This window comes from Setaria viridis, chromosome 6 (genome assembly GCF_005286985.2).
Source record: "Setaria viridis chromosome 6, Setaria_viridis_v4.0, whole genome shotgun sequence".
In the NCBI taxonomy this organism is placed as follows: Eukaryota; Viridiplantae; Streptophyta; class Magnoliopsida; order Poales; family Poaceae; genus Setaria; species Setaria viridis.
The window spans coordinates 1,513,831-1,541,114 of NC_048268.2; the positions used below are offsets into that span (position 1 = coordinate 1,513,831).

The 27,284-nt window shown below is 42.8% G+C and overlaps 3 protein-coding genes and 1 long non-coding RNA gene across 6 annotated transcripts; 2 read left to right on the forward strand and 2 right to left on the reverse strand.

The window, feature by feature from the left end:
- The first annotated feature begins 322 nt into the window (after positions 1 to 322).
- On the forward strand, positions 323 to 4,607 carry LOC117860823 (YTH domain-containing protein ECT4). The gene is made up of 9 exons (XM_034744205.2): positions 323 to 519; positions 1,413 to 1,486; positions 1,570 to 1,741; positions 2,078 to 2,154; positions 2,229 to 2,520; positions 2,632 to 2,699; positions 2,884 to 3,360; positions 3,544 to 3,756; positions 3,851 to 4,607. Exons 1-9 carry the CDS (start codon positions 480 to 482, stop codon positions 4,205 to 4,207), a joined length of 1,770 nt encoding a protein of 589 aa, XP_034600096.1. The 5' UTR covers positions 323 to 479; the 3' UTR covers positions 4,208 to 4,607.
- Positions 4,608 to 5,894: 1,287 nt separating this feature from the next.
- Positions 5,895 to 13,743, reverse strand: LOC117860824 (serine/threonine-protein kinase STY13). 2 transcript variants are annotated; one of them, XM_034744206.2, is made up of 3 exons: positions 13,451 to 13,743; positions 11,794 to 12,813; positions 5,895 to 6,579 (listed from the first exon to the last, which is right to left on the reverse strand). In XM_034744206.2, exons 2-3 carry the CDS (start codon positions 12,720 to 12,722, stop codon positions 6,240 to 6,242), a joined length of 1,269 nt encoding a protein of 422 aa, XP_034600097.1. In that variant the 5' UTR covers positions 12,723 to 12,813; positions 13,451 to 13,743; the 3' UTR covers positions 5,895 to 6,239. The 2 variants fall into 2 exon arrangements, with proteins under 2 accessions (XP_034600097.1, XP_034600098.1); XM_034744207.2 differs by lacking the exon at positions 13,451 to 13,743 and adding an exon at positions 13,215 to 13,358.
- A 589-nt stretch (positions 13,744 to 14,332) lies between these two features.
- On the forward strand, positions 14,333 to 26,541 carry LOC117860825 (uncharacterized). The gene is made up of 6 exons (XR_004641561.2): positions 14,333 to 16,732; positions 16,810 to 17,039; positions 17,538 to 17,696; positions 19,877 to 19,920; positions 23,702 to 23,812; positions 25,913 to 26,541. It is a non-coding gene; the product is annotated as an uncharacterized lncRNA (long non-coding RNA).
- On the reverse strand, positions 17,325 to 26,028 carry LOC117860822 (cycloartenol Synthase). 2 transcript variants are annotated; one of them, XM_034744203.2, is made up of 19 exons: positions 25,886 to 26,028; positions 25,279 to 25,525; positions 24,607 to 24,789; positions 24,431 to 24,520; positions 24,135 to 24,332; positions 23,716 to 23,800; positions 22,961 to 23,127; positions 22,460 to 22,648; positions 21,770 to 21,883; positions 21,518 to 21,637; positions 21,314 to 21,436; positions 21,100 to 21,198; positions 20,652 to 20,708; positions 20,014 to 20,060; positions 19,792 to 19,935; positions 19,133 to 19,310; positions 18,428 to 18,508; positions 18,191 to 18,274; positions 17,325 to 17,783 (listed from the first exon to the last, which is right to left on the reverse strand). In XM_034744203.2, exons 2-19 carry the CDS (start codon positions 25,471 to 25,473, stop codon positions 17,649 to 17,651), a joined length of 2,289 nt encoding a protein of 762 aa, XP_034600094.1. In that variant the 5' UTR covers positions 25,474 to 25,525; positions 25,886 to 26,028; the 3' UTR covers positions 17,325 to 17,648. The 2 variants fall into 2 exon arrangements, with proteins under 2 accessions (XP_034600094.1, XP_034600095.1); XM_034744204.2 differs by having other exon boundaries at positions 25,279 to 25,528; positions 25,886 to 25,983.
- Positions 26,542 to 27,284: the final 743 nt, after the last annotated feature.

Below are 27,284 nucleotides of genomic sequence, written 5' to 3' on the forward strand. Positions count from 1 at the left end.
GAACACATGAACACAGGTTTACCGAGACTTCCGCGTTCAGGCAAGCGGTGGGACCGCCATGTCAGCCTGACGCCCAGACCCCATCAGAAGGGGCATATCTGGAAATTCCACCTAAACACCGTGCAAGCAACTAGCAAGAGCCCGCCCGCCGTGCACCGCAAGCCCAAAATCGCACGTGGAGATCCTGGTGGATCCCCGTTCCGGCCTCAGATCTAACCGCAGCCGCACCCCGTTAAACAAGCCTCTGGGCCGGGCCGGGCCGGGCCGGGCTCGATCTGGTGGTTGCTATAAAATCATTGGTGGGCAGAGGCGCTCGTCGTTTCTTTCTTTCTTTCTTTCCCCCTCCTCCCTCCTCGCGTCCAATAAAAAGGGGAAAAACTTTTTTTCCCCCTTCCCCCAATTTTTGATGCTTAAACCCTCGCTGGGAGGAGAGGACTCCAATCCCGACGCGCGCCGTAGCCCCCGCCCGGATCTCCGCCATGGCCACCGCGCCGCAGCAGCAGGCCCAGGGCTCCGCAGGTATCCGGATTTGGTTGGGGGGTTTGACTTTCCCTTCCTTTTTTTTTTCCCTTCTTCTTCTGCTGCTGTTGCTGCCGCTGCTGCTCGTGATTGGGCGTTGGGTCGGTGCTCGAATTTCCCCCGCGCTCCCGCGGGGGCCGGATTCGGTGCGAGTTCGCGGCGCGGGGGGGAGCGATCTCGGCCGCGGGGTCGCCGGTTGTGGGATTCGCGCGGCGCGGGGGACGGCGGCACGGCTTTGTCTCGGTTTCTAGGTCAAGATTGGTTCGGGCGCCCCCCCGCGATTCGTTCGCTCCACGCGAGCCCGCTCGCCGTCGGGGAACGGCGCGTGCTCGCGGAGGGCGGGCGGGCTTGGGGGAGGGAGGGAGGCTCGCGGAGCGGAGGTTGCTGGGATTCGGTCGCGCGGGGTGTGGTTGCGCGGTAGGGGGCAGGGGCAGGAGCGTCTTTTTTTTTCTTGCTTTCCTTTTTACCAGTGCACGGGCGTCCACGGGACGTTTTGCAACCCGTGCCGCTTTGCACGAGCTGGCGGCCGCGGGTACGACTGGAGTACAATAGTCTGTAGCCAATGGGGAGCTCTCAGCTTCGGTTGGGGACGGTGCTGTACATGGAAGGATTGAATTTGAGTAAGCTACTGTATGGTGCGATGAGAGGTTGCTGCTGATGTCCCAAGCATCGCAAGCCTCATGGTTTGGCTGTACACAATGCATATAGGCTTGTAGTAGACTCTGGTAGGGCTGTGATTTGGGGAGGTGTACAGCTCTCCTCCTTTTATGTAGAAATCATGTTTGCATTGTGTATGAGTGCTATACCTGTCTTAAGTTGCACGGCAACATGACAAAGTATCTTGTTACGATTCCTGACGTGGACTTATGTTTCTATGTGTGTATGTTCTGTAGATAGCATGATCTCGCTGCAGTCGGAAGCTGTACTGGAGAATAACCCCTCCAAGAGCGCAAGCTCTAAGGAGCAGGTAATTTAGTTTCCCTTTATACTTTATTTCCTTCCTCTTAGGTGTTTTGAAATGTTGCTCATAAATTTATGTTGTTGCATCAGGTTATTTCTGGTACGGAGAATATGGCTGCAGGCAATGCTCGTGGTGCCAGCTCCTTAAAATCGCCAAAAGGAGCACCGGAAAAAGCTAGCTCTGTCGGAAAAGGTGGAGAGCAGCCGTTTCTCTACCAGCACAATGTGTATGCACCGCAGCCACAGGCACTCTATCCTGGAGGTTAGCTTACATTTTTTTTGTATTTAATGTTAAGTACACACTCTTTGTTATGTTGCACACTGCACTGGACAGGACAAAAATATATCCGCAGATTCTGGATGGCCATGTTTCTGTCATTTCCCTTTTAAGTTTGTCTTATACTGGTTCTATACAATTGATTATTCTTTTACTAGTTTGCCTTGTTCGCCTCTATTTGAATTCATTGTTGAAGTATCTATCTTGACCCTATGGGGTTACAGAGCACAAATGACTCCATGCCTAGTTCTTATCAATGCAGCAGCTTTTCAATTCAATGAAATTGGTTTTAAATTTCATAATCTTTTTTTTCCATTTTAGGATACATGAATCCTTCAGGGCAATGGGAGGAATATCCCCATTATGTGAACATGGAGGGTCTCCACTCTGTATCACCTGTAAGTAGCTGGACTACCAAACTAAGATGTTTTTTTCTTGATATAAATTTCTTCTAAGTCTTGTCTTTCTGAAGGGTATCTACAATGACATGCTATCTCCTGGATATGCAAACAACCCCCAAATGATGTATGGGGCTTATTCTCCTGTTTCAACTGTTGGAGATGGCCAACAATACTTGCCTGTGCACTTTCCCTTCTCAAGTTCATACTACCAACCACCGGCTTCTCCTAGCATGGGATATTCAAACTCAGTGACAGGGATGTCTCAAGGAGACCATATGCTTCAGCCAGAGTACTTCCTTCCTGATGGCCTTCTGTATTCACCCACACCAGGGTATCACCAACCATTCAGTTCGTTTGACAGAGGTAACATTTGTCCTTTCAAATTCCTTGTAAACTTTCGATGACTGCAAGCAATTTATGTTATAATAGATCGGTTAGGGCCATGCTGAGCTAATTTTGAATCTTGTTTTCCAGCGCCAACGCAGCCAAATAACACACCTGGATTATTTGGTCAAGGGAATATGCCACTGGCTTCTGGAATGGTACGCTTTCATGCAGTTATGTTCTGTATGTACTTGGTTAATTAGTTTACTTCCTTTGGTTATTTGTGATTAGGATTCAAGTATGCTTTGATACAGGGGGTGTAGTCAATATTGGAGCTCAAATTTGCTTGATTTTGCTAATTATCCTCCTTATATTCACTGCTGACAACATATGTTATTGCAGCATCACGGATCGCCATATGGTCCTGGATCCTATAAGGCACGCCAGCAAGGTGGCAAACTTGGAGGCACTGCTCCAAGTTGGAATTCTGGTCGCAGATTTGGTGCTTTTGACTTGAGTGCCAATCAACAAAGGCCATTTGGTAGTCACAATGGCTCTCTGGAGTTTATGAATGAGCAAAACCGTGGGCCACGTGCTACAAAACCAAAGATACAAGACACAGAGAACTCCTCAGCAGATGAGAAAAGTGAGAAAACTGTTCCATTGATTGATAGCGAACTGTACAATCGCCCTGATTTTATCACCGAGTACAAAGATGCCAAATTCTTTGTAATAAAGTCCTACACTGAGGACCATGTACATAGGAGCATTAAGTATAGTGTTTGGGCCAGCACAGCTAGCGGGAATAGAAAGCTGGATTCTGCTTACCGTGCAGCCAAAGAGAAAGAAGACCATTGCCCTATTTTCTTGTTTTTCTCGGTAAGAACAGCCACTCTCCTTTGGTTGTTAGTTACTTCCCCATTAACGAAAATCTAAGAATGAAAAATAATGGTTGTTTGGCCCTGTGTTAGCATATGTTGGGTGTTTACAATTTTGGTAATTTCTTCACATGATCTTGAAGCTGGTACATAATTATAAGCTTTTTGCCTATGGTTTTTATAGGTTAACGGCAGTGGTCAGTTTTGTGGTGTGGCTGAGATGATTGGACCTGTCGATTTCGACAGAAGTGTTGATTACTGGCAGCAGGACAAGTGGAGTGGCCAGTTCCCTGTGAAGTGGCACATAATTAAAGATGTCCCAAATAACCTTCTGCGGCACATCATTCTTGAGAATAATGATAATAAACCTGTGACAAATAGCAGGGACACACAGGAGGTGAAATGTACTTAAAATTGGTCTCTATCAGTTGAATGCCTAAGCTGGATTTTCTGAATTAATTCACTAACTCATTCGGGAACAAAACATGCAGGTGAAGCTGGAACAGGGCCTCCAGATGTTAACCATCTTCAAGAACCATGAGGCTGAGACGACAATCTTGGAGGATTTCGACTTCTATGAGCAGCGGGAGAAAGCCCTGCAGGAGAACAGACGTCAACAGCAACCTGGCAACACCATTCCTCAGAAGCCAGCGGATACCAAGGCTCAAGCTCTTGTGGCTGATATGTCAGATGCATTTGCTAAGGCTGTCCAGTTGGAGGAGGCCGAGAACAGTGGGAAACCCCCGAAAGCTGAGAGCGCCTCAGCTGAAAATGGATCCACAGCCACAGCTAAGATCGAAGAAGGCGACACAAATGTGAAAGCAGACCCTGTGGAGGGAAGTGGTTGATTCATCTGTCTGCTAATTTGTAAGCAGCAGTTGAATAGCGTGCTGCTTTGTGAAGGTCGGAGGGGGGCAAAGTGCAGGTTGATTGTGTTAAATATGGTCGTGTCGCGTCAGTTGTACAACATCATAGGGCTTTGTTTCATCATTTAGGTTATAATTTCAATATCATAGTTCCAAAATTATTGTTTGCAGTTCTCTTCGTCCCTGTTTTATTTCCGCATGTTCTTCCTTGTTCCTCGTGTCGCACCATGAATGCTGTTCATTCTAGTGGTTTAGCCATAAGAAGCTGCAAAATTAATGCTGCGGGAACGCTGCATTTTCTGCAGTTGGATGATTATACTATCATGTCTTTCCTTGTCTACTACATCCTCGTGTAATTTCAGAGCAAATCCTCCTTTGTGCATCTCCATCTTGTTATTCTCTCAACCTGTACAGTTTTATAGTAGCTCCCTTAGTCAGAATGCATTAAAGTCCCAGCTCATGGTAACAATATTAGTAATTTGACTAATCATGCATCAGGTCAGCCATTTCAGAGGCTAGGTCATCCATACTCTTATGAATAAATGGTTAACTCTAGCACTGTCATATATGGCCGCAGCAGCGGCGAACCTGAAAGCATATGCAACAGTTACAGATACAACTTCGCAAAAGTGCGCAAACCTGAAGTCAGAACACAACACAATTTGCCCAGCGCACAAGAACGAAAACTGATGTTGACCAAGGCAGACTTCCATGATTCTGGTACTGCTGAACTTCAGCATCATTCAGGACAAGACAGGATCAAATCCATGCTAGTTAAGGATATGCTTCCCAACCTGCTTTTACTTCTCAAGAAGGCAAAAGCCAACCAAAAGGATAGCAAACCATAGGTGTTTTGGGTCAAAACTACTTTTCCTCGGTACAAAACTCACACCAGCTTCACCTTACTTTCTTTGGCTGTGGAGGTGGGCAACTTCGAAAAAATTATCCACCTGCCACTGGTTACGAGATACCAATTCATTTTTCCCTTCTGTTCCCATCCGCAGGTGACATCCACGGCCGCCGCCCCTCCCACCCGCCGACGCTCCACATGCTTGGTGCCGCTCCATCTCCACCCTCCTCCTTTCCGCCCCCTGCTCTCCTCTCGGCGACGCCCCTCTCCGGTCCCTCTTCCTCTCCCGGTCGATGGAGAGCAGGGGTGGCGGTGAAGTGCCTAGCGTTGCGGGCGACCAAGGGCCCACCGGAGAAGGCCGGCATGGTAGGGCTGCAGCACTGCTTGTGCTACTCTACGCCGCCTCGCTCCACTGCTCGGCGACAACGCCTCAAAGGCCTCCTGCTCTCAGCCCCTGCTCTCCTCCCAGCGGGATCTCTCCTAGCAGGATCTCCATCGCGGGCGAGGCTGAGGCAGCAGGTCCTCTCCTCCCAACGGCACCCTACTCTAGTCCCTTCCTCTCTCGATGGCAGCGTAACTCGGGATCAGCAGCACCGCCCACCGCATCACGACCCCTCCACACGAGCCAGCTTGCCGCGCCACTGCCCACCACATCGTTGCAAGAGGAAAGAGAGAGGAAGAAGATGCTGACAAGCTGGGGTGGACTATAAATGACATGTGAAATCCACTCATAAGTATTTCCAAAAAGCCACACGACTTTCAGCTTTCTCACAACCCACAACCTACAGGCTCACATCTATTTTTTTCAAAAACCACAGCTCAACCAAACACACCCTAATTATACATATTAATATCATATATACCATGAAGCATCAGAGCTTCCACATGTAGCCGCATGATGATAAACACACAAACAGCGCGCGCAGCAGGAACATGCACTTGTTACAACAGGAAGGGTATGATGTCAAGGATAAAGCTACCTCTATTACAACCACTCTGATGACAGAAACTAGGTGTAATCTACGATAACCATGTCAAGGGCAGAAGGCACACTCAAGAGGGTCAAGAGTCGGCTTTCTGCTTCCGAAGCACCAGTCTATTAATACGATAAATACACAGGACTAAACCTCTCCCCAGGTTCTTTTTCCCTGGATTCTGGATGACTCAGTCCAGAGTCATTGGTTGGGCGATGCAGCAGCGGAAGCGGGCCCTACGGACAGTGGTCAGGACCTCCGACTCCACCTGCTCCAGCATCATGACAATCTCAGTGAATGGGGGGCGAACATCAGGGTTTGCATCCCAGCACCTGGTCATGATCTCCCCTAGGGCGGGGAGGCAGTCATGGGGTATGGTTGGACGGACACCCTTGTTCACCACAGCAAATGCAGCTTGCACTGCAGTCATGTTTGCAAAGGGAACGCTCCCAGTTACAAGCTCCCACAGGACAATGCCAAAGCTGTAGACATCGACTTTCTGGTTGTATGGTCTATGCTGGATCATCTCCCTGTATGTGGAAAAGTAGGAAGTTAGCACATAAAAAATAAACAAACAGCACACTGTAAGCAGCAATTGTTCCAATTCTACAGCAAAGCAGAGTCTCACATAGTTGAAGCATCCATGACAGGCATCGTAACTAATAGTAAACACCACCACAAACACAACACATATATTTCACTGAGGATAACATGTTAAGAGCTAGAACATGAGAACAGAGTGAGCTAGAACCAGGTTAAGAGCATCAGCATTTACCAAAATCAATCACACAATGAATCTGAACATATAAATACGGACCCTTATGTCTGGATATTAGTATATTTAATATGCACGATATGCTTGCCAACTAATGTACTATGAAACCCAGAGGCAAACGAGAACAATTGAAGTATGTCACCATGCTCCCTGAAATCTAGGAAATTGGCAGGCTGCACCTTTAATTAAGAGTGCATGCTTTAGTTATTTCACACTATCCACCTACCAACCAATACCGTTATACTAAATATTTAAGAGCATTGATATTACACAATTCAATTCATACAGAAATTTCTATAATGTCGTTTAAAAATTTAATAGCATTGGGCAGTGGGCTCTCCACTCCGGTCATATTCAGGTCATGTCATCCAGGTTGTTTGTGGGCATTCCTTGTTAGGCTGGGACAGAAGGATAGCAACAAGCAGTTGGTTGCACCTTCGTCTCATCTTTAACATGGACATTGCAATCTTTTACATATTTCATCACTTGTCTTATTGTCTAGCTGCAAGCAAACATGCCATTCAGGCTAGGGGAGAAAATGTATTTTTCCAGTAAGCTAGGAAGGATTTTGTTTTTGCCATTGAGTTGTCTCACTGCAATATCAGTATCTGGGAAAGGAACGGTAGCAACAAATTGAGGGTTTTCATGGTAAGAGGCATTTATTGAGCTGCTTAATTATAAATATGTTGAGTGAGCACTTTGATAAGTTTTGATTGAATTTATATAAACAAGGACATTCTGAACAGGAGCAAAGAACATAAATCATTGAACCTCTAAAATAAATGAGTTGATCATGTAAAGAATGACCCATCTGAAATATTTTCACATTGGTAGGCTCGATAGGGCATACTCGTCCCACAAAGAGTGCACTTTTAGGATTTTTAGGACATATTAGTATTCATGAGAAATGACATGGGTGCCCCTAATTAAAGTAGTTAATCAACATGAACCAAATCTTGGAAAGAGAAAAGGTGTTAGGAATTTAAATGTCCATGCATCTTGGAAAGGTCAAATGCATCTTGGAAAATAAAAAATCAATTAAATGCACATGCAACTTTGGTAAAAGAATATTTTAGATGATTAATTATGTATACAATTAAATCTAGTTGGTCCAAAAGCTACAAATGCACTCTTTTTGTGGGACAAAATTTGAACTCAAAAGGAGCACTCTTTGTGGGATAGAGGGAGTATAGGTCATAGGTGACAATATCTGGCTAGCCAATGGGCCGCATGATGGCATCTCATTTACCAAGGGTGTAGTTTCGTTACCATGGAGGTTTAGTTAGGTCAGATGTTTCATGACAGACCAATATAGCAGGATTTGCTAACCTCTTGAATATATGTGCGATTCAAAATTGGAGTTGAATATCTTTTTTGTTGGCTTTGTGGTCGGATGTTATATGGAAACAAATAGTTCCAAGGTATTCCTACCTTCCTTAATAATCTTGAACTCTTTTTGTGGCTTTGTGATCAGATGTTATATGGAAACAAATAATTCCAAGGTGTTCCTTAATAATCTTGAACTAGGACCTAAGATACTTAGATACCAACATATTCGATATCATGCTTGACATTTTTGGACAAACACAGAATTTAAAAGACTTTCTTTTGTTAGTAAGGCGACCTCAAAGTACCGGCTTCAAATTTCAATTTAAAGTTGTCAAGGTTGAGGAAACTTCTATCTTTGTTGCCTGGTTTGCAACCCATTGCAAACCAACATCGAGACAATTCGTTGTCATTTTAATGCTGGGCTACTCATAATGACTCGCAAGACTCCGCAACTTGAAGAAAACTAAAGGACAGGATACGGTATGAGGGATATCTAATCCATTTCGACAGGGTTGCACCTCTTGCTAACGAGTAACTTGTCAAAGAAGTTACAAATATGGTTGTTTGAGAAGTGTATTCATCTCCTTTGATGTTGCTTGTGAGCTTTCTTGTCACATGGAGGTGGCAAACAAAGGAAAATGTGATTGTGACCCATTGAGGTTTCTCTTCTTGGAGTAAGTCTTGCAAAATAAGCCTAGAATGATCAATATTACTGGATGTATCCCTTTTTTACTCCTTTAGAGCCAATATACCTCAATTTACCATGCTTCAAGTCGTGAAGTTGAGTCACCTTGCTAGCGATTAGTCAACTAGTTATAACTAGCTGACAAGTGGAATAACTAATGAGCACAATGTGAAGAGATCATAGTGATTGAAGCTAGACAGGGTCAGCGGTTCAACAACCAAAAGTAGTAAGAGCATAAGGATTGCCTTAGTTAGATAACCAAAGTTGGGATGAGCTTTGCGAGAAACTGGATGGTTGCATAATTGTCCTAGAGGCTTATTCGTGCGAGAACTCACGATGAACAACTATGAGGAGGGAGAAAATAGTGCGGGGAAGAGGAATTGAACACATCTTGGGATTTGGATACTTCGACATGCACTACACCACATTTTCACTTGCGATGAGCCGATGACATGGAATGTGTATTAAATAAGTAATTTACATATCGACGGCTCCCCGATTCAACCACTAGTTGGACCAATGAACCACAAATCGAGAGCTTTGAACTAGTTCGTTTCGGTAACCATCGGAGAGATAGCTTTATACCACGGTGGAGCATCAACGAAGAGCACCACTAGCGAAGGCAGAGGTCCGATGGCTACTAGCAAGTAGCAATGGCCCAACATCTCAGTAGAGGAAAATGTCCTCTTCTAGCCATGTTATGCTCGTAGCCGTAAAACGTAAGGGATAGGGTTACACAAGATTGTGCTTCCTTTTTATATAGGAGTCCAAATTCTAATGGTTCGGGATTATACTAAACCAAATTGTCACCCACCCAAGCCCATCCAATCAAACACCAAGACGTGGATGCCTAATTGCAATGGAATTGATAATTGATTGTCTAGCCCTCCAAATCGAGTCATGGAGTTGATGCCCTAGATGTGCAGTCGCCAACTCAACAAAGATTAGATGGCGACTCAACAACACTTAACATGCATCATCATGGGGCGCCATCTAAACACCAATCTAGGTGCTAGGAATACAAGGAAACTACAAAAACGATCATTGAAGCACTCCCTTGGCCCACTTGCTTGAAGAAGCAACCATGTTTAGACATGTAGAGAAGTTGTAATCCTCCCTACTCCCATATTGCTCCACATCTTCCTTGTGTTGTCAATGCCAACCCTTGACTCTGCCACGCACCTCACCTTTGCCTCTGTTGTAAGTGCTCGTCATAAAGCGGCATTGGCTACAGCCCTTGATGGAGGTGTGGCAAGGTTGGGGAGCAAGGTAGAAAAACTATGTTGCATGGCGAAAGGATCCTTCCCACGTGAGACTTCAGTTGACCGTTGAGAGCGGTGAACAAACCAGGCAGCTTGCCAATCCCACCACCACCATGCAACTACTTGGCATCCAATTTTGATTGCCCTGTACCAACTAGGGGCATGCAAGATGCTTGTCTCAACGAATCTTCCCTTCTCGTAACGGGGCTTTAACGAAGCCAGATGTGATCATGTATCACATGATTACTTAATTATGCTAACAAAATAAACTATAATTTCCCAGTGAGAAAATAATTACCATTAGAAAAACATATTCCTAACATGACAAGTAAAACGATAAATGAAATTAAACTACCCCGTAATTAAGACTAAGACAAACCAACTTTGCTCATCAGCTAATATAACTTGTAGATATAACTAAAATAGTAAAATAGCACGCTGGGTCTACAATCTTTGCAGATTCTCCTAAGATGGCAATATTTTATAGACCTTTTGGCAGAAGAATTCGCAGTGCAGAATGATTTCAAAAGGAATGCAGAACTGATGCAATCTCAAAACTTAGCTAGCAATAGTTACTGATCATTAGTACGCATCTATAAAATGATAAAACCTATAAGTGAAGAAATAATATGGATTTCTAGAATGGCACCCTACTTAACTAGTTCTAAACAGTAAGCAACATTTGAGGCCACATAGCTACACACCAGAATTTCTAGAATGCCACAAGTGGGTACAAACCGATGCATATTTAACATATATACAAGTGTTTGGTCTGCTAAAACAGTGTTGGTATTGGATAGGGTTTAAAAAGGTGTCGTAAATTGGCAAGTCTGGACAGCAGCAGAACATGTAAAAATGTACTTTGCACAATCAAGTATTCCATACAATCAGGTAATGCTAAAATCATGTCTATTTTGGAGGAACAACTACATAAAGAATCCAAAGTTTACCAGTTAATACTGACAAGAATACACTAAACTATTAGGTCTAATATAGGAACAATGCGTATAAGTAAAACTTTATGCTTTTACAGTACCACTCATTCACATGTTACAGGTAAACAATATAACAAAAAGAATAAGCGACATAAACTGCACGTATATATTGGTGAAGAAACGCTGTAACTTCTAGATAGCAAGCAATATCTGAACTCATGTTGCTAATTGCTATGCCCAGAATTTTCAGAACATATCAAGAGAATTCAATGTATATTTTACATATAAACTAATGTTTGATCTGCTAAACTAGCTTTAACATTGGATAAAGGCCCCCAAAATAAAGGATTTATAAATTGGTAATCCTGGAAAGCAGCAGCATGGAAATTTTACACGCAAAAACTTTTGTATTCACAATCAAGTATCCAATGCCTATCAGGAAATGCAAAATTTTAATTTTCAAGTCAATTTTGGAGGAGCGACTCCATAAAAAAAAGCTATATATTAACCAGTTACAGAGATCACAAATACATTAAACAATTAGGTCTAATACAGGAACAATCCATAACGTGACAGACAAACAGTATAGCAGAAAGAATAAGCAATCAAAGAAACTGGATATATCATCGATCGATACATATTCCCTATTATGATCCCCAGTAATGACGATGTGAAAAACGAAACAGATATGCCTTATTAAGAAGAACATAATGACCAACTGAAACAAGATAGACAAAGAGCATGTTTGTTCAACTTACGGAGCCATCCAACGATATGTTCCTGTTTCCGGTGTCATCCCCTCAGTCTTCACTTCAATCCTAGCCACTCCAAAGTCAGCAATCTTAATGGACTTATCACCAGAAATCAGGAGGTTATCTGACTTAAGATCTCTGTGAATAAAACCAAGGCCGTGGACATAGGCCATGCCACGTGCAACATCTAGTGCCTGCTTTACCGCTAACTTCAGCGGAACAGACCTGTTCTGCCTTCTGCTCAAGAAATTCTTGAGTGATCCACCCTTCGCATATTCAGTGACTATGCACCACACCATCGGCTTCCTACAAGCACCAATGAACTTCACAATATTGGGGTGCCTCAATGTAGAAAGCATCATGACCTCCTGGACAAATTGTTGCTCAAGCAATTGAGCTTTCTCAGGGTCTGCCTCTGGTCGCTCCAAAAGCTTTATGGCAACATCCATACCGTTGTAAGTTCCCCTGTAAAGCTTACCAAAGGCACCCTGGGCAAAGGGCATCCCCAGGTGCAGCTTCCCCAGATCAATAGTCCACTCCTCATAATTCTGGAGTGTCTCAGTGGGGAATCGATTGTCCATGAGAGCCTGCGCCAGTGCATCCTCACTCAAGGCATGCGACACCCTCCCTGGACGGAAGATGCTGTTCCCGACCGAATAGCTTCCCACAACAACAGGCCCCTTGAGACCAGGATGGCCTAGCATCCCAGTACGGGAGTCACTGTTAGATCCCACGCTGCTGTTGTCCACGGACATGGCGATGGAGCCGCCGTGCATACTGGTCTGCAAGCTGTTGAGGCTGTCGACAGACATGTTGGAGCCCTCCCCCAGCTTCTGGTAGAAGGCCATGTCGCAGAAGCCCCCGCCAAAGTTCACACCACCATCATGGCCACCCACGGCGCCAATGAAGCCAGGGAAATTGGCGCCTTGCGCCATCACTCGACAACAAGAATCCTAGTTTCCACAATCACTCCACTCCTCTCCCTGCTCCCCAACACAGCACCCTGGAAGCCTGGCGATTGGTTACCTGCAAAGGAGGAACAAAACAGATATCACCAACAAGGGGAAAAAAAACACAGTATTCTAAATACAGATACAGCTCAACAAGAGGATTAATGCTTCCATTCATACAAAAACTACAATTTACACCACCCCCAACATGCAGTTATAGAAACAAACATCCAAGAATTGCTAATTTAGGAACTAATTAGAGATTAGAAACGTATACTATTTCATTTCCGAAAGAAGATAAAAGGAAACGTACATACTAGTAGTGGAGAAATACTAAAAAGATCACAGCTTCCGTTGTGATAAGACTAAGGCCCTACAGTTTCCGCAAGCAGCAACATGCAAAGCATAAAGGGGAAACTAGAGACTGATGCTGCTACTCCAGAACGGGGAAAATCCAAGGAGACCGAAAGAGGTAACCTCAAATCCCCAAGGAATTGCCCCCCAAAACGGCAATCTTTACAGCAGAGCCCCATTCCAGGACCGAATCGAACCCCCAGACAGCACCTGGAACAAACCCAAGGGGCTTGACCGGCCAACAGCCCGAATCAAAGCGACCCCCCGCGCGCCACCAGCCCCGCCGCCCCCCACCCCCCAAATCGGCCGCGCCAGCCCACGGCAGTCAACAACCCCAGCGCGGGCCGCAAAGCTCTCACCTTTGGCTCTCCCAGGACACGCCCTCCGCTCCGCCGTCGCCAATCGATCGAGGCCGGGACGGGAGCCGCGGGGTTCCGGCGATCCGGAGGTGGCACGATCGGGGGAGAAGGACGCGCAGGGGGAGCAGGTGCCGACGCGGCGCCGGGACGACGGGGAGGCCCCCCTCGCCGCTGGACCGAGCAGGCAGGCCGGGGCCGGGGCCGGGGCGCGGCGACCGGTGGGTGGTGGGGGTCTGGCTGGCGCTGGCGCTGGCTCTGGGAGAGGGAGGGGAAGGAAGGCGAGGGGAATGGGGAGGGGGAGGGGAAAAGATCAAAAAGGCGAGGAGAGAGAGAGTGGGAGTCGCCGAGCGAGCCCTGCCTGCTCGGTGGTGGTGGAGTGGAGTACAGCCTCGTAGCGCGCGCGGTCATTAACTGCGGGTTAACCACGTGTCGGGGGGATTAGCGAGGCCTGCGCGGCTGCCCGGTGGGTTAGCGAGGGGATTTGGGCGTTGGCGAGGGGGTTCCGTGCAAATCCGGCGCCGCTTCATCGGTCGTCGTCGTCAGAGTCGGAGGTCACCAGCGAGGCAGGCACCGCCGGTGCCGGAGGACGGTCGCCACGGGCCAAACGGCAGCGCGTTGGCAGGCCTGACCGGACACGACTGCACGAGGGTGGTGCATCATCCGCAGGCGTTTCGCTCCGGCTGCAACTGTGTGTCGGCGGTGGGTGCGAGCATGTATGTCCACACGCATCCATTTCTACTAGAGCATCTTCAACCGATCGAGAAAAATTCTTTCCCCTAATCAAATACTTTGATTACTCGATTTGTTCCAAATTGCAGGTCGTTTTGATCCACAAGTTAAAATGATCTACAATTTATAACGAAGGAGTATAAAGAAGATTAAAGGGTAAAAATATGCTCCAACGAATTGAGAAAGCGATCCTATTTTTCTATAATGCTTTTCAAGATGGAGAAAAACTCCTTGCCTCTCTTTTTTTTCATTTTCCCCTTTCTCTCTTTCCTCTCCAGCGCTTTCTTCTTCCTCTTTTGCACGAGCCCCACCGCCGTATCCTGCTCGCTGGCTTTGCCCTGCGCTGCCACATTCGCCCGCCGGCCGGCCCTCCCCTGGGTGGCGCCAAGACACCCGCATGGCCCCGCCGTCACATCCATATGGCTCGAGCGGCCCAACGGCCGAGCTGGTCGCCCTGCCATCGGCCGGGCAGCATGGGCCGCGCCGCCGCAAGGCACCACCGTAGGCAAGAGCGCCGCTCGTCGGGCACATCCGTGTGATAGAGATGAAGGTGTGTGCATCCTTATTATAATATCTACATAGTCATCTATGTAGGCATGAGCACATATGAAGTGACACATTATGCATCAATCTTTATGTAAGATCAATGTGGTGAAAAAGGAGGGGGTTATTGAATTGTGTGTGTCTTAGTATAACATGTACAGTGACATAAGCATATCCATAGCAATGCAAAGAATCGACGGTAGCGAATATGACAGAAGCAGGGGACTACTCTGTACATTCTATCCTTTGTTCATCTGGCAAGCGAAAGAACTACTCGATTTGACCTATTATTACTGTAGCTTTTGTGCACACATCCTTTCATTGCTCTCGCTCCTTCGCCAGGTCCAACAACAAGGAACACTTGGTTCATACTTTTATTCTTTAGCCAGTGTAGCTAGTTTGATTGGTTTCATCCCTACGACAAACTACTATATGTTTCTTTATAGAAGCTTTAATAAGCTTTTTTTCACCTAGGATGTTCTATTTTTTTTTTCCAATTCGCAGTGGTATGAAAGTGCTTTGATCCACTGAAACAGTTAGGGAACATGGAACAAGGGCACTAAAGGGAACTTGTTCACGTAGGATATTACAAAGAAAATAGTTGATGCAGAGCTTATTGAGAAAAGGGGACTTCTCATGAACGAGCGGGAGTTTTCAATTCCGAATCAAAAAGACCAAGTAGCCATGACCCATCTTAAGACCAACATTCCCTTTGGAAGCACTCTTTCTTGTGCATTTGCTCGGTTGATTAAGTCTTCATTATAACATCTATGGTAATATAAGCACGTCAATAATGATACATCATATATCGATTTCTACGTACAATCGATTGTGTAGAATACACTGGAAGGATATGGGTTTGTTTGGTTGCAGGTGTATCATACATAGAAATCGATATACTCCATATATAGAGATGGACATAGTGACATAGGTACTCTATAGCATGTATCCATCTTTATGTAGATCAATATTGTGTGGTAAGTTGGTGATGCATACATCTTTATTATTATCCATAGTCGCATATAAAATGCATTGTATGCATCCCATATTCTCATGTAGACGGAGGTGGGTGCGTATTTATTAGCACATTCATGGTGATGTAAGCATATCTATAATGAAATATAGTATGTATCGGTCGTATCGGTGGTACATAGTAGGTTCCATCTGGATTTAAGTTTTTCATAAAAACAATCTATTGTACTCCCTTCGTTCCAAATTGTAGGTCGTTTTGACTTTTTCAGGTGCATAATAAAAACTAGGTTCCATCTGGATTTAAGTTTTTCATAAAAACAATCTATTGTACTCCCTCCGTTCCAAATTGTAGGTCGTTTTGACTTTTCCAGGTGCATAATAAAAACTGTCATTTCTACTCCATGCATTCTAAATTGTAGGTCGTTTTAATTTTCTGAAAAAGCTAAAACGATACAATTTAAACGATACAATTAAAACGGAGGGAGTACTCTGTGTACAGTATAAAACCAGTTTTCATTCTCGGTCTTAGGCCTTGTTTAGTTGGCAAATTTGGGAGATGCAAAATTATTGTGCAGCACTGTAGCACACTGTAGCGTTTCGTTTGTATTTGTAAATTATTGTCCAAATATTGACTAATTAGGCTCAAAAGATTCGTCTCGCAAAGTACAACAAAACTGTGCAATTAGTTTTTTATTTCGTCTACATTTAGTACTCCATGCATGTACCGCAAGTTTGATGTGATGGGGAATCTTCTTTTTGCATAGTGTCAAAGTTGGGAATTGAGGGGAAACTAAACATGGCCTTAACTCTTGAATTGCCTTAAATGCTGACGGACACTATATGAAATCACAATATTTGTGTTTGTTTAAAGAGAGAGAGGCACTGCGTTGACTGTTGACGCGGAACCTCCCGACCGTTAGATCTGTTTTTAACAAAATCCTGCCTTCGTCTGTCGAACAACTTGTCGCCGATCATGTCAGGAGACTGGGGAGGCCAGATGACAGGAGGCGCCGGCGCCGGCGCAGGCCGGCGGCGAAGGTACGAGTCCCTCAAACATTGAATCTGGCTTCCTTCCCACAGTGCAGTGCAGAGCTAACGACTCGAAGGTCTTCTAGTTTCTCGATGGAAGAAGCCTGCCGTCCGCTCTCCCCGCGTGGAGAGCAAGCAGATGAGAAGGAATCTGAGGCTATTTTGAGAAACGGGAAGGCGGAGCGCACGCAGGATCATCGATCTGCTCGCCTCCAAGGGCAGATCTGGGGCGTGTGTCCTAAACTCCACCCCAAACCAATCAACCGCATTCCTGGGTAGTTCACTAGACAGTATACTGCTGCCAATTGCAATGCCGGTGAGTCCTATGTCGAGATTGCTCGAGTATACATATGGCTTCTTCACTTATCTATGAGGTTTTAACCCCTCAATCTGCTTTTTTGTTGATAATAATCTTGTACAGTACTGTCTCCCAAGAATAAGTAATAAACAATTTTTGTGCCAGTATAAAGGTCTTTGGTGGCATTAACTTATAACATGGTATGTTTGATTTGATAAGCTTACTGGACACAATTCATCTGAACTATGATTAACCACATGCTCAGTTAACCAGTGTATTGACGTTTTGGAGTTTGGACAAATATAAGAAATGCTGTTACTTTGTTTCATTTCTCTTGCACATAAGATCCGATAAGAATATTCAACCTCTAAAAAAAAGAATGTGCAACTATAAGGACCTCTAACAATTACCAAAATCAAATTATAAATGTAGAATTTTGTTCTATCTATCGATATTTATATATATTCGGGCCACCGTAATTACACTGTGCTATTTTCCTTTTCTTTTTACTTGAAGGCACATGAAACCTGCAATTGGGTTCAAGAAATGATGATGGCACCAGGCTTGCCGAATTTTGCCAAGTAGAGTTGCCAGCAGATGGAACTGTATGACTGTCTCTGCTTGCTGTCAGCTAGAAGGTTGGCCATTGGAGGTCACACTGAGGACTAATTTCTGGTACTCTCCAATAGCCCATATAGGAAATATGTTGCGATAAGCCATGTAGCACAAGGGGCCATTTTTCAAGAAACTTCCAATCATTTCCTGCAGCACAATTTTAAAAGAACAAATTATTAGTAAATGATGCTGACTGCTGAACAACAGTGGATCTTTTGATGGAGGTGACTACATGGTTACTAAAAAAGTCGGGCAATTCCTAGAATAGTGAAAAAGGAAAATAAAGGAGCTGCATTGCAGCTATCATGCTGGTGTTCCAGGTTATGTTGCGAATCCTATCAGTTGTAAATTATAAGCAAATAACTCAGATTCCACATTTCGAAACTATCCGTGGAGTGTATTAATTCTTCTGTCAAAACTTTATTTATCTTTCTAAGCAAAGATCACACACATCTGTCAATTGGACATTATGTTACTTGATTATGCTTAATGTCGTTATAAAATGGAAATTCAAGACTTAAAACTTTTGTATAACACAGAATGCAGTATAGTACCTCCTGTGGAAAGTCACCATTGCCCAACTGCATATTCATGATAAGTTTTGCTGCTTTGTGCAGTGGAGTGGGATCTCTTTCCACCTGGATTTAGAAGAAACATTGAAATACTTTCGAATAATGAACTAGATCTGAACCTTTTAAGTTACCACTACAAATTGATTGAACTATTTTGGATCAAATATGCATTGTCCTGGTTGCACATGAAATCTATTTTACTGTTACATAAGTAATCACCTGTCCAGCTTTCATGAGTGCCAACATTGCCCATGCAGTGTTCACTATATGTGACTTCTCCCCGTCCAGATTCGTGTATGCCTGTTTATAATTTGAACATGCATTCAGTCTCTTGATTGAATTGCAGCAAAGCAAGACAATATCAAAGAACATAAATCTTCAGCATAAATATAGGTGCACATTAATCTTTCTGAAAGAAAATGATGCACAACAATCTTCTTCTTCTTCTTTTTTAAGGAAAAGATCTATATTGGCATACTGCCTCTAATCAGCGAAACTTCTTTTTCTTTTTTCATTTTCAATTATTTTTTGATTTTTTAAAGAACTGGCAGGAGCACTGCCTATCATTTAAGGAGATTCATTTTCAATTATCAAAGGTGCACATGAAATTAATGGAAAGGCGTACTACAAATTATGTTCCTGTTGCCGTTCAATTTCATGCATATTTTAAACATAAGGATATGTTTTGATCCTGTAGTTTCACTTTATCTAAATAAGCCTGATAGCTAAGTTTGATATTGATAATTTGTGTTCCTAATGAAGTCACTACCTGTTCAAAAATAATAGAAAATGCAGAATTTGTTTTTAATTTTTTTGAAATAAAACTGAAACAGGATCAAAACATGTTTTCATTGTCTGGATGTATTGCTTGCTCTAAAACGTGCATAGTTTCCATTGCGCACAAAGCATCCCACAAATGATTACCTTGGTTCTGGATGAAAGATGACTCTCACCCCATCCACCATTATGTAGCTGCTTTGACAATAGGAATTTACAGGCCTTCCGAATGCCGGTGCTGTTACCATAACTCTGTCCAACGGCTGATAGACCCTCTATAGCAAACCATGTACCATATGTGAAACAAATACCCCAAGATCCAAACCTGTAAAGTAGATCATTGATTATCTGTTTCTCAATGTTGTATATAGTTTTAGCAATGCTTTAAAATCTGATGCATGGCATGTCATTGATTTCTTTAATCTTCAACTTGTCTTGTTTAATTTGCTATAATGAGGTTAGCAGCCAATTCTTGTGAATGTGTATTTATGCAGTAGGACAGTAGTAAGACCTTGCTATTTTCTCATCTGCGTAAGTGTATTTATTGAAGTCTGCTAACTACAACAAGTCTGTTACTTTATTGTCAGCTTGCTGAAGACCATGTTGTTTTGGGTCTAGGTACTTTAGTTCTGCTGAGCTATCCTGGGAATACTGTTTTGTAGATTTAGGTTTTGCAGCATCAAAACTACAAAGTAATGTGCCAAATTTAGACCTTTATCTTTCACTTCTTACTGCTCAGTAGCTCGTTGAAATGGATATTAAATGAGCACTCCTTTTTGCTCTGGTCATGTTTTAGGGGTACTAACCATGAGCCATCATCATTCTGTAACTTCTCGATGAATTCTGTAGCATTCCTAATACACTGATCAATTTCATCTTTCCGATGCCCAGGGTACTTCTCACGAAACAGTGCGAGCGCTTGGATGACTGATGAGGTACACTCGACGTACCTGCATTTTGTATGCATGGTATTATCAGTCATAGCCTCATAGGAGACTTATAGCTAAGAGAGGTTGTAAAATTCTTACTGATGCTCCACCATGATGTCTGCATATATTTCTGTCATGTTGAAAATCTGCCATGGAAAAGATCCAAATCCCCATTATTCAGTGCTCGAAATGTGTACGTGTACTGTTTAGGCTCTACAATATTAGTCTCCTTAAGACATTTTCTTGCACATGAGATGCCACGTAAATTTTCTTAATAATTATTTCCTTTACATTTGGCCACAATTTTTTTTTTGGCAGTGTACCATTGTATTGATTCATAATGGACACCTTGATTATTTAGCTCCACGTTACCATGGTACTATGTGCCTTTCTTTCTTTCATCTTGGACTTCTTATTACATCTTTACTCCAATTCATATAACTTAACTGTGAATGTGCAAGTTAGACAAATAAATGTACATGCTTGCCTTCAGTGTGATAGTCTTATTTGTTCCTAAGCATGCTTTGTGATCTGTGAATGAAGTGTTCATTCACTATGTTCCCAAAGTAAGAAATTTTGAGCAGACATAATTGCTTTTAGATATCTTGTGATCATAATAGCATTAAATATCTACAGTCCTAAACCAAATAATAGGATATAGTATATATATATGCTATTACAATGCAATGATAGTGCACAAATTTACTTAACAAGTCAAGCAGAAACCAGGAGCACACCTCCATCCATGGATATGTCCGAGCTAGTTCCCAAGTTCCATAACCACCATTTGGATTCTGTATGAATTCAGGATTAAATCTGGTTACCCACTGCTTTTCTTGACATTCAACCATTATGCTGTTAGTTAACTCACAGTCTATAATTCATCTGTTAAAACTGATTGACATGCATTTCCCATTTGGATGTGTCTGGAAATTAAGCTTTTCCTTTTGTTTTCAGTACAGTATGCTGTCCAAAATATCCATCCAAACTGTTGCATATACTTCTTGGAGTGTACAAATATCATGTGCTAAAGATGAAAATTTGCATCACTGCATTTGCATGCTATATTAGTTTTTTATTTTTTAAAAAATGATTCACTGCCAAACTCTACCATGAAACAGAATTGCTTCAGCTATCCTGAACTTGTCTATGGCATGCGGGATGCAAAGTAAAGTAGCTTCGTGCCTGTAAGGATAATAGTATGTTCACTGCATCATGTAGGCGACAGGTTTCGATCTGATCACCTGCAACGTCTGATGAAAACTTTGACAGCAGTAACAAAGCCTGAAACATGGGAACTCATATCACATTGTGTTAATAGATTTATTTTTTTCCATGTATGGTTTGGGTCTGATACTGTTATGGTGAAATATAAGAACACTGATGGCAGACTTTGAACCTTAAGAGCTTCCGCTGTGCAATCTGAAACCTGCCACCCCTGATCTGCAACCTGGAAGGCCCACCCTCCTTTAGATATGTGGCGGTACTTTCTGCTGAAGTCACCAGAAGGATTGTCCATGATCTTAAAATTTAAGTCAGTAGAGTTAAGCAAGTAAGTTTATAGAAATACAACTGATAGAACTACAATTCTGGACAATAATACCTGGGAAGCTTTTATGAAGTTATGTGCTTTCTTGAGGGTATTTATATATTCTTCTGCAATGTTACAAGCTAATATCGCCTGAACAGCGAAAGCAACATCCCATAATTGACCAGCACAGACCTGTGGAAAATGATGACACATAAATGTCAATTTTGAGCACACAAGGTGTTGTGGATTGACAGTATGTGTAAACTGCTGGGATATTGTATTATGCCTTATAAAAAATGGGTTCTGAAGAAATATCTAATTTACCCGCACTTTCATGCCATCTTCTCCAACCCATAGGAAATCAGCAACCCTAGCCAAATGGCTCTTGAATGCGTCTGAATTGTGATTTTCAATCCAACAGCACAACATGGATAATGCCTGTAATGTTTAGTCTTTGTAAGGACGCGTGTAATATTCATTAGCACCAGCTAGAATTTGAAGTGTCCATTCATGCAAGAAACATTTCCTAAGTTTTTCTTGTACCACTTCTTCGTACCATGCATTATTAAGAAGTGAGTGAGTGATTGACAGACTGACTATGTATGCACAAAGTGCTATGTCCTATGATAGATTAAAACAAGAGAATGCAAAGGTACTGTGCTAGCTGATATTTCAGTTTCTGAATTTGTTAAAAGAAAGGAACCACCAATCAGTTTATTAGGTTTAGTCCCACATCGGAAATTGACGGTGGGGGAGCGCAACATATAGGTAGGGGCAACCCTCACCTATCAGGCTAGTCTTTTGGGTTGAGTTAGGTCCAAAACCTTGTTATTGTGGGCTTCGGTGGACCTAAGCCTGTTGGGGCGCCGGCTCGTGGGTATAGCAGGCTGGGCCGGATTCCGCTGCGCACTCTAACACAGTTACTATTACTATTCAACTTGGGCTTGTTTCTGCTGCGATGTTCAAATTTAGTTGCTGTGAGTCTCTTGTTTTAAAAAGACGTAGAAGTTTTACCTTCTGTGCAGCACCAATGCAGATATACTGAGAGTTTTCATCTTCATATTTCAAGAACTCAGCAATTTGTTGGAGGGCTTTCTTTCTCATGTAGGAAATTGGCCACTGTGTGAGGAAAGGTTCACCAAAACTGTAAAGGCAGTCAGATAGGCACTCCTGTAGCCACGTATGTGGATTATACACATCTTCCTGCATTTGAATTTGTAATGTATTTCACCAATTCCAAAAAGATAAACTTATAAAAAAGAAATATACTGTCATGTTTTCATATTAAAGTTACAGGGACTTGATGTATCCGAGTGCTTGTATTAGGGAATAACATGACATCTACATACACAAAGCACGTGGCTATTTGCAAGCACATACAAAAATTTCTGATAATCTAGATTGGTAAATATAAAAAATCTATCTAATACTATTCATTTACATCTAAATACCGAGTACATCAATCTAAAATCATATAAAATGTTTGCAGATGTGTTAGACGTTTGACAGACAGACCTTTGCACATAATTTACGTGCTTTCTTCCAGTCAATCTTTCTATAGGGATGAATATGTAACTCTTCCCTTAATGACATAACCAATCTTGTTATGGGTCCAACAAATTTCTTGCCATATAAATAGGATATGGGAATGAAAGCCATTCTGAAGTGACTCCACAAACGTCCTACATTTGCAAGGAAAAGAAACCAATGATGAGATCTGGTTGGCCCTTACATAACTACTACACATGCAGCAATATTATCATAAAGTAGCAAAATAACTCAATGTTGGCATGTAAAAGATGTGGCAGAAAAGCAGAATATTTTGTCTAATACTAAACAAAAACTTGACCAAGCTAGGGTGAACTAGGTGGCATTTGAAAAGGAATAAGAGGAAATTGACACCCAAATTTGAGTTGAAGAGGACTTGGACCTAAGTGGTAGAGATGTACACCTACACATGCCACCAACTGAGTTCCTTAATTTTCCTAATACTGAAGAATAAATTTAACCTCAGTATCGTTAGCAGTGATGGTGATAACCGATATTACATATTTATGTGTCAACGTGTTTGTCTTTTAAGGTACTGGTAACTCTTGATTTTTTTCACTCAAGTCAGTGCAGGGAATTTTGATCTTAGAAAATATCAATATACAAGAAATTTTGATGTCCATCTGATCTGGTCTATGCACAGTTGTTCTGATAATCACATTGCTCAACAACCAAGTAGCTGGTGCTAATAAACTATACATGTACCAGGGCAAAAATTCTACCTGGCTGAACAGGAACCAATGATGGAAGAAGAAACAGTTCTGGAGGGATGGGATTTACACCGGACCATTCAAAAACTCCAAGCACCTGCAATATCAGGTATTCAGTTACAAGGGTAAAGGCAGATCAGTTTTGCATAGCTGGTTGTTGGTATATTTATTTATCATGATAGCACATTTCTTTGAACTGATGTCGTTCGTATTTTGATGTTCTTGAAAGTCTCATTTTTCATTTAGAAGTTTGAATAGCTCAATGACTATACTGGTAATCCTCTGATATTAGTATGCTTTTAAAGGATTAGTAAATCTCAAGTCCTCCTTCCCTTGGGATAGGTTAAGTGCGATATTTGATAAATCAAGTGTTAATTACTTCTGGAAACAAGTGAGTTACAATTATCAAGATTCAACGAGAGGATTGTTACCGAGAGCCAGACTTTCCCCAAGATTGGAATCATTGTTGCACCGCCATGATCATGTATCCATTTTCTTGCTTTAGGCATGGACATATCTGGTCCATCATCAACAGTCTGACCTAGTAGCCTTAGAGCAGTATAGTTGAGAGCAGTGCTGAGCATGGAGCTTTCACCTTCTGCATGTAAGCCCCATCCTCCATCTACGTTCTGATTCACAATGTTGATTAAACACTTGTTCAAATCTTGATGAAATGTTCCAGGTTGTCTTAAGTTATTTATACTTTCCTGGAAATTCTGTAGCTTACCTGACGGTTATACAGGTAACGAATAATCTCTTTGCGGTGTTCTGACGATAGTGTAATACCTAATGACTCTGTGACATACAGAACTATAATCTGCAGGACACAGCACTGTCAACTTGGTGTTTCAAACTTGATTATATTTCAAGGAAAATAAAAGTATGATGTCTCTTAATTTTTACCATGGTTGCTGTAGTAAATAATGGTCCTGGAAAATCCCCTGGCCAGTGCCCATCATGTGCTTGTATTGCTGAGAAGTAACTGAGTGCTTTCCTCAGTATCTCTGATACTGTGTTTGGGTTAATATCAACAGGGGTTTCACCTTTTGCTTTCTGTACAAGGCTGAAATTGTTCTCCTTTGCTAACTGCAGAAAAAAGGGTGATATTTTAAGATACGAAATTGTCATACTGTTTCATATGCGATTGACTTTAGCAGTAGTAGTTTCATGCATTGATCTCACGGTTGATTACACAACGTTTATAAAAGCATATGCATGTAGCCTACAGATCTGTCCTTTATAAGATAAGTGAGTTTGGTATAAAGATTTGTATATTCAGTCGGGGATTTGATACCATGTCATAGCCCTGTTTGGTACAACAGTCTCAAAATAAGCTGCACTAATATGAAAAAAGCCCTTCCCTGATAAGCGGGTCTAGTCCAGCTTCTACGTTTTAGTGCAAATGAGAGCGGTGGGGAGAAGCACGGTTAGGAGAAGCTACAAAAAAGCATCTTGTTTGGCTAGAAGTTTCAGCTTATTTTGACCATAAGCAGGATTTAAGCTGTTCCAAACAGGACCATGACATGGTATCATATCTAGGTCTGTGCAGTAATCTTACTCAGGTTTGCATCGTACCTGCATGCGAGCCAAAATATCAGAGCTGTGTCTCATTTGGAATCTGTTCTTCTGGAATTCTTCCCGTGCAGAGTCAACAGCCTCCTTCTCTTCATTTGATCCAAAATTTTGATCAAACTCCCATGTTTCTCTTCCAATGTTATTGTTACCACTCTTGATCCATGGTCCACCCTCAGCAATCTTGAGCTTCCACATATTTACCGCTGAAAAGATGTACTTTCTTTCTGCTTCCTCTCTAACGTGTTACCTGCTAGGGTAAAATAAATGTCTGTTTTGAGATCCCCTGCTTGCAGAGTGAGATTAATATTCTCATAGAAATTTCAGAAAGATGTCCACATATTGAGGTTATCTTGTCTGCTATTTTACTATTCGAGTTTATTTTTTGCTAGTTTCTTGTCTGCAGCAGGGCTACTCAGTTTCACAAGGCTGTATGCACCCTTGCTTTGATATGACTGTTCCCTTTCCGAAACCATAAACGTTACATTGCTTGACGGATACAATCTTTTCTACAAAGCTAAAATGGGTGAAACTGCTTGATCCTACCTATTACTGGAAGCAGGAACACATCATACATTGAAACAAATGCGCATAAAAGAGCCACACTTACAGAGTTTTTATCTTTCCTTGACTGCAGGTTCAATCATCTCTCAATGCTGGATGATCAGAGCCATCATCAGAGAGGGTCACAGCAGTGCAGAGCAGGGTGACGTGCACTGCCAATCAGGCTGTGTTGAACCCCTATTTATCCCCCGGGAGATCACGTGGAACCCATGAGAGCATCGTCGAGTTGCGCGACGCGCCACGGAAGAAATGGCTTGGTTGGCAGCTGATGCACATCATCGAGTTGAAGCTGCTGCACAACTGCGCGCGGAGCCGTGCCGTGCCGGAGGGAGCTTGCTTGGCAGCTGAGAACCCGGGGAAATAGCTTATGTGTTGGGTGGCTTGTGCCGCTGGCTGCTTCATCACAAGAACTGCATGTCTGAAGGCAAAGGCAATGCGACCCCGGTAGCTAGCTATTGAGGTCATATGTGAAGAAGAAAGAGAGCGAGTGTTGTGAGCACTGCAGGCGAGCCACAGTTCGATTTCAGCTCTTTCTTGGGTTCAAGCCATGTTTTCAGAAACGGCCTGCAACCAGTTACGTATTTCAAAAAAAATTATGAAAAATTCAGTCTTTCAAACGCATGTTATTTAACGTGTCGAAGTTTCTGTTAGATTTATTGGGTATTTGACCCATCAAGTCAGTAAATCAAAAAAAAATCTCAAGGACCATTTTAATGCTATAAGTTAATCTCCCGTGGGAAATTTAGTGAAAACAGACGAGCTTAAAAAGTGGACCGTTAGTTCTCTTGTTGTGAACTTGGAAAGTGATGAGAAAAGTGCAATTGTTCGCGGGCTAGCTCGCCGCCCCGGGCTGTGACCTGTGAGCATGAGCGTCATGCTTTGCTATTTCCCATCTGAGAACCAAGAGTCAATCAGGAATTGGTTGCTGATTGAATTTTCTAGAGTTGATTGCTTACTAAATTGCTTCCAATCTGGAAGTCAATCAAGAATTGATTGCTAGTAGGACAGTCTCAATGCACAGTTTCATTGTACTGTTACCCAAATTGGTAACTAAGTAATTATGCTAGCTGAGTGTCATTGGGGATGAAATTCCTCTCCCATATGATGAAACTCCCCTTCTCACTCCTCGTAAAAATCTTGCCAAGTCAGCATAACTCCTGTTCATGAAAGTCACATTGAGACTGGCCTTAGAGTTTCTAATCCATGGCAATCAATCAAGATTGATTACTAGTTGAAGCTGGTTTTGCAGTTTCTAATTTGAGAGTCAATCAAGAGTTGGTTGATGATTGAATTGCTTCTGATCTAAGAGCTAACCAACGAGTGACCCGTCTCCTCTCTACTTGGGCGCAACACACACACACATCACAGATGTCATTGTTCCCTGTCATAGATTCTTGGCTTCACCATCCTAGTGATTTGGGTCCATAGGCGTTGGGAGAGCAGGC